General features: G+C 50.6%; 1 protein-coding gene across 1 annotated transcript; it reads left to right on the top strand.

Annotated features, from left to right (window-relative positions):
* Positions 1-683: 683 nt before the first annotated feature.
* Positions 684-1,450, top strand: NPS (neuropeptide S). Its single transcript, XM_071564063.1, has 2 exons — positions 684-707; positions 1,050-1,450. Exons 1-2 carry the CDS (start codon positions 684-686, stop codon positions 1,257-1,259), a joined length of 234 nt encoding a protein of 77 aa, XP_071420164.1. The 3' UTR covers positions 1,260-1,450.
* The last annotated feature ends 3,732 nt before the right edge of the window (positions 1,451-5,182 follow it).

Raw genomic sequence — 5,182 nt, 5'->3', positions numbered from 1 at the left:
CTCTCTTCTAATTGTCTCTCTCTTCCTGTGAAAAATATATGTAGTTTTAGTATAAACATGGTTTGAAGTGTTTTTTTCCTTTCCCCTCTCTTTTCCTCCCTTTCCCTGGTGTTAGGAGGGAGGCTTTTCTCTCTGTGCTTGGGGGGGTTGGCAGTTGCTTATCTCAAACCAAGACAATGTAAAAATGACCTTTCTTTAGAGTTCGGGCTTGTCATAAATTTTCTTCTCAATGGCAAAGAGGGAAAGTTTTCACGTCATTGGAATCTTGGTCAGGACACTGTTATGGGTTCACCCAGGTGGGCCTAGATTTGGGCTCTGGAGTTTGGACTAGGCTGAAGCTGTCAGCTGACTTGAGCTGGGCTGAGCCAACAGCTGACCTCTTCTAGCCAGTAATTTTGTATTCCATACCACATTATGGCATCATCTCCAGGGAAGCAGGAACCAGTGTGGGAGTGGTTAAGGCAGTCACTTCTCAGCCTCCTCTTGGGAGGACGCACGATGCTGTCCCAGGGAGGATGGAGAGGACCAGGCCCACCACTGGCTCACAGGGTACCTCAGGAAAGTAAAATGTGTTGTTCTGGGTCTCTCCTTTCTGCTTGGGTTTGTCTCCCTGGGAAATGAGTCTTTTCTTAATTAATGTGTAGTTAGGACAGTAGAATTTGTGTGTTCGTTAAGAAGTTGAGATGGGGAACTTGTTGCAGACTTGTGTGAGTGTATATTTGTACTGTCTTCTAATTGACTCTTTCTTTCTGTGAAAAATATATGTAGTTTTAGTATAAACGTGGTTTGAAGTGTTTTTTTCTTTCCCCTCTCTTTTCCTCCCTTTCCCTGGTGTTAGGAGGGAGGCTTTTCTCTCTGTGCTTGGGGGGGTTGGCAGTTGCTTATCTCAAACCAAGACATTAGCAAATAGCAGTTCATCCTTGTCGTGAACAATAAATTGTTTTATGTTTCTACTTCGCGTGAACGATCCCTGGGGAATACACAAATCTGTCGTTTTACCTTCTCTGCCTTTTTTTTTTTTCCTTGTTCTTTTGGCTTTTAATCTCCAGAGCAACAATCCTTGGGATGTGAACAGCCAGCTGTCTGGAAGAGCTGATCACTGCCTGGTGCTGCTGAGCAGCTGCTTGGCCAGGCTGGGCAGGAGTGAAGAGTTGGCTCTCCTGAAGCCTCACCTGGAGACACCTCTGGGCAAAAGGTCCTTCCGCAACGGCGTGGGATCGGGAATTAAAAAAACTTCCTTCCGAAGGGCAAAGTCCTAACCAAGTGCCCCAAGGCACAGCCCCTCTTTTGACATCTGGGGGGGTCCCACTCTGAGCTCCAAGAATCCTCTGAGTGCTCCCGTGGGACCAGAGCCACCCCTGTCCTCAGCATGTCACCGGCTGGTGGGTCCCCAGCGGAGCAGACGGGAAAGGCCTTTGGTCCCGAAGTTCCAAGAGCATAAAGTGTTGTCTTACAGTGAATGTTTTCAGTTGGTTAATTCCCCTTCTTTGTAAAGCTCCAGATTTCATCAAGTTGCTTTTGATAAAGGCAGAGTTGACCCTGTGCTGGAGGTGGGTGTGTGTCATTCCCAAAATCCCTCCTCTCAAACCCAAGGCAAATCCAAGGCATTCCTGTGCTCTCCTGTCCCAACCCCAAGGCATTCCTGTGCTCTCCTGTCCCAACCCCAAGGCATTCCTGTGCTCTCCTGTCCCAACCCCAAGGCATTCCTGTGCTCTCCTCCTGTCCCAAACCCAAGACATTCCTGTGCTCTCCTCCTGTCCAACCCCAAGGCATTCCTGTGCTCTCCTCCTCTCCCAACCCCAAGGCATTCCTGTGCCCTCCTCCTGTCCCAAACCCAAGGCATTCCTGTGCCCTCCTGTCCCAACCCCAAGGCATTCCTGTGCTCTCCTGTCCCAACCCCAAGGCATTCCTGTGCTCTCCTGTCCCAACCCCAAGGCATTCCTGTGCTCTCCTGTCCCAATCCCAAGGCATTCCTGTGCTCTCCTGTCCCAATCCAAGGCATTCCTGTGCTCTCCTGTCCCAATCCCAAGGCATTCCTGTGCTCTCCTATCCCAAACCCAAGGCATTCCTGTGCTCTCCTGTCCCAAATTCAAGGCATTTCTGTGCCCTCCTGTTCCAACCCCAAGGCATTCCTGTGCTCTCCTGTCCCAATCCAAGGCATTCTTGTGCTCTCCTGTCCCAACCCCAAGGCATTCCTGTGCTCTCCTGTCCCAACCCAAGGCATTCCTGTGCCCTCCTGTTCCAACCCCAAGGCATTCCTGTGCTCTCCTGTCCCAATCCAAGGCATTCTTGTGCTCTCCTGTCCCAACCCAAGGCATTCCTGTGCTCTCCTGTCCCAAACCTAAAGCATTCCTGTGCTCTCCTGTCCCAATCCAAGGCATTCCTGTGCTCTCCTCCTCTCCCAACCCCAAGGCATTCCTGTGCTCTCCTGTCCCAACCCCAAGGCATTCCTGTGTTCTCCTGTCCCAAACCCACAACATTCCTGTGCTCTCCTGTCCCAACTCACTTTTACTCCAAGGCAACAGCTCTGCCAATTTTAATACCCATTTAAGCTACATTTCCTTCCAGATTTCCACAGGTAGGATGAAAAGCAAAATCAGGCCCTGCTTGTCATTTCCACAGGCTTTTTAATAGAGTTATTTCAAATGACTTCAGCAGGGAATAATCTCTGGAGATGTGTCAGCTCATCTCTAGAAGAGGTCTGGGAAATCACTCCAAGGCAGGGGATCAGCACCACTCCCTGTGCCTCAGCTAATTGACTTTGGTGGGCAACACACAGCTGGGGAAATGTGCCACATGTGAGAGGGTTTTTTTAATTCCTGTTAAAAACAAAGAAAAAAAGCCACACACACACAAAAAAAAAAAAAAAAACAACAAAACCAAAAAAAAATAAACCAGAAAAAGGTAATTTAATCTGCAAATATAAAATGTGGGGTGGTGGAAAGGTCATCTGCTGAGCTATATATGGGTGAGTTCCACCTTGTGGCTGTCCCCTCCTAGTGCTGTGACATTGGCTTGAATCCATGTGGAGTGTCCATGAAGTTCCTTTGCTTTCAAAGCTGAGATACTACTAATAAATCAGTATGTGGATGCTTTCTAATATGACTGGAGTTGGACCAAGGGTTGGACTTGAAGATCTTGGAGGTCTTTTCCCACCCAATCCATTCTATGATTCTATGATTGCCCTGCTCCAGATCATCACCAGATCATTATTAACCTACAATGAGCTGGGTTGGCATCATCACCACCATCTCCATGTGTTTTGCACCCCTGGGCCTGGAGCTGGTGGGGTATCAGGTTTCTGGGTGATTCCTGGCTGGTTCAGGGACATCAAACACCCTCCTGTCTCTGTTTCTCCACGCTGAAAAGGTTAATGCTTCCTGTTTTGTAAAGCTGTTCCAACCCTTGGGCTCCTTTGGGGTAGTGCAGGTCTTTATGTTGCTCAGCTCTTGCATCCCTTAGTGGAGTGTCTCCTGGAAAACATTAAAATTTATAAGGAAAATGCCAGATATTTGTAATTCTCATGCACTCTGTCTCCTGTACTGTCAGAAGAGCAAGGCAGGAGCAGTGGCACGAGCAGTTCCACTGCAGCAGGACACTTGTCCTGTTTCTCTCTTGGCTGCTGTGGGTTTGGTCACAGCAATTCCCTTGTAAATACAATTTGGCAGCTCCAACAACATCCAGCTCTCTGCAGAACTGCCCCAAAAGCAGAGCCCCAATGCCTTTGGCCACAAAGAACTGAAGGCTGGGAATGACTCCTGGTCTGGAGTGCTGAGAGGGACCAAACCAAAACACAGGCACAGGTTGGGCAGAGAAGTTGTGGCTGCCCCATCCCTGGGAGTGTCCAGGGCCAGGCTGGACAAGTCTTGGAGCACCCTGGGCTGGTGGGAGGTGTCCCTGCCCATGGCAGGGATGGCACTGGATGGGCTTTAAGGTCCCTTCCAACCCAAACAATTCCAGGATTCCATGTGCTGGTTTATATTGGATTTTGGGAAGGAATTCCTGGCTGGGAGGGTGGGCAGGCCCTGGCACAGGTTGGGCAGTGAAGCTGTGGCTGCCCCATCCCTGGAAGTGTCCAGGGCCAGGCTGGACAAGTCTTGGAGCACCCTGGGCTGGTGGGATGTCAGGGGGTGGCACTGGGTGGTATTTGCAAGGGAATTGCTGTGACCAAACCCACTGCAGCAGGACACTTGTCCTGTTTCTCTCTTGGCTGTTGTGGGTTTGGCCACAGCAATTCCCTTGCAAATACAATTTGGCAGCTCCAACAACATCCAGCTCTCTGCAGAACTGCCCCAAAAGCAGAGCCCCAATGCCTTTGGCCACACAGAACTGAAGGCTGGGAATGACTCCTGGCCTGGAGTGCTGAGAGGGACCAAACCAAAACACAGGCACAGGTTGGGCAGAGAAGGTGTGGCTGTCCCATCCCTGGGAGTGTCCAGGGCTAGGCTGGACAGGGCTTGGAGCACCCTGGGCTGGTGGGAGGTGTCCCTGTCCATGACAGGGGTGGCACTGGATGGGCTCTAAGGTCCCTTCCAACCCAAACAATTCCAGGATTCCATGTGCTGGTTTATATTGGATTTTGGGAAGGAATTCCTGGCTGTGAGGGTGGGCAGGCCCTGGCACAGGTTGGGCAGAGAAGCTGTGGCTGCCCCATCCCTGGGAGTGTCCCAGGCCAGGTTGGACAGGGCTTGGAGCACCCTGGGCTGGTGGGAGGTGTCCCTGCCCATGGCAGGGGTGGCACTGGGTGGGCTTTGAGGTCCCTCCAACCCAAACCAGTGAAATCCCATGATTCTGTGATTCTGTTCTGCATCTGTGCCCAGCTGTGGGCATGGAGATGTTCTGCCCCAGTGCAGCTCCCTGGTGTGGCTTTGTCCTTGCAACTCCTGTCCCACCCAACTTCATCTTCAGGGAAGACACAAACCAGAACAAGTTCAGATTTCCTTTTGTCTTGGGCTTTCACATCTATTTTTGTTAACATTTTTCTCCATAATCATAATTCCTTCCCTGGTAACCTGGGATGAACAAGGTTGTCTGGAATCAGCAGAGCTCTACATGGACCTTGGAGGAGCAGCCTCTTCCCTTCCTTTATTGTGCAGGATGAAAGGAGCTCGTTTGGTGTCCAGCATTTCAGGGGATGTTCAGAGGGATGCAGAGCTCGCACAGACCTTCAGCCCCTTCTGTA

Source organism: Pithys albifrons, chromosome 9 (assembly GCF_047495875.1).
Source record: "Pithys albifrons albifrons isolate INPA30051 chromosome 9, PitAlb_v1, whole genome shotgun sequence".
NCBI classification, from domain to species: Eukaryota; Metazoa; Chordata; class Aves; order Passeriformes; family Thamnophilidae; genus Pithys; species Pithys albifrons.
The sequence above is the reverse complement of the archived record's forward strand: the minus strand, read 5'-3'. Positions and strand labels throughout refer to the sequence as shown.

Excerpts from the sequence above, each read along its gene's own strand:
- NPS (XM_071564063.1), top strand. The coding sequence starts at position 684 with ATGGGGAACTTGTTGCAGACTTGT. Across the intron at positions 708-1,049 it reads GGAACTTGTTGCAGACTTGT|AGCAACAATCCTTGGGATGT; the intron begins GTGAGTGTATAT and ends TTTAATCTCCAG.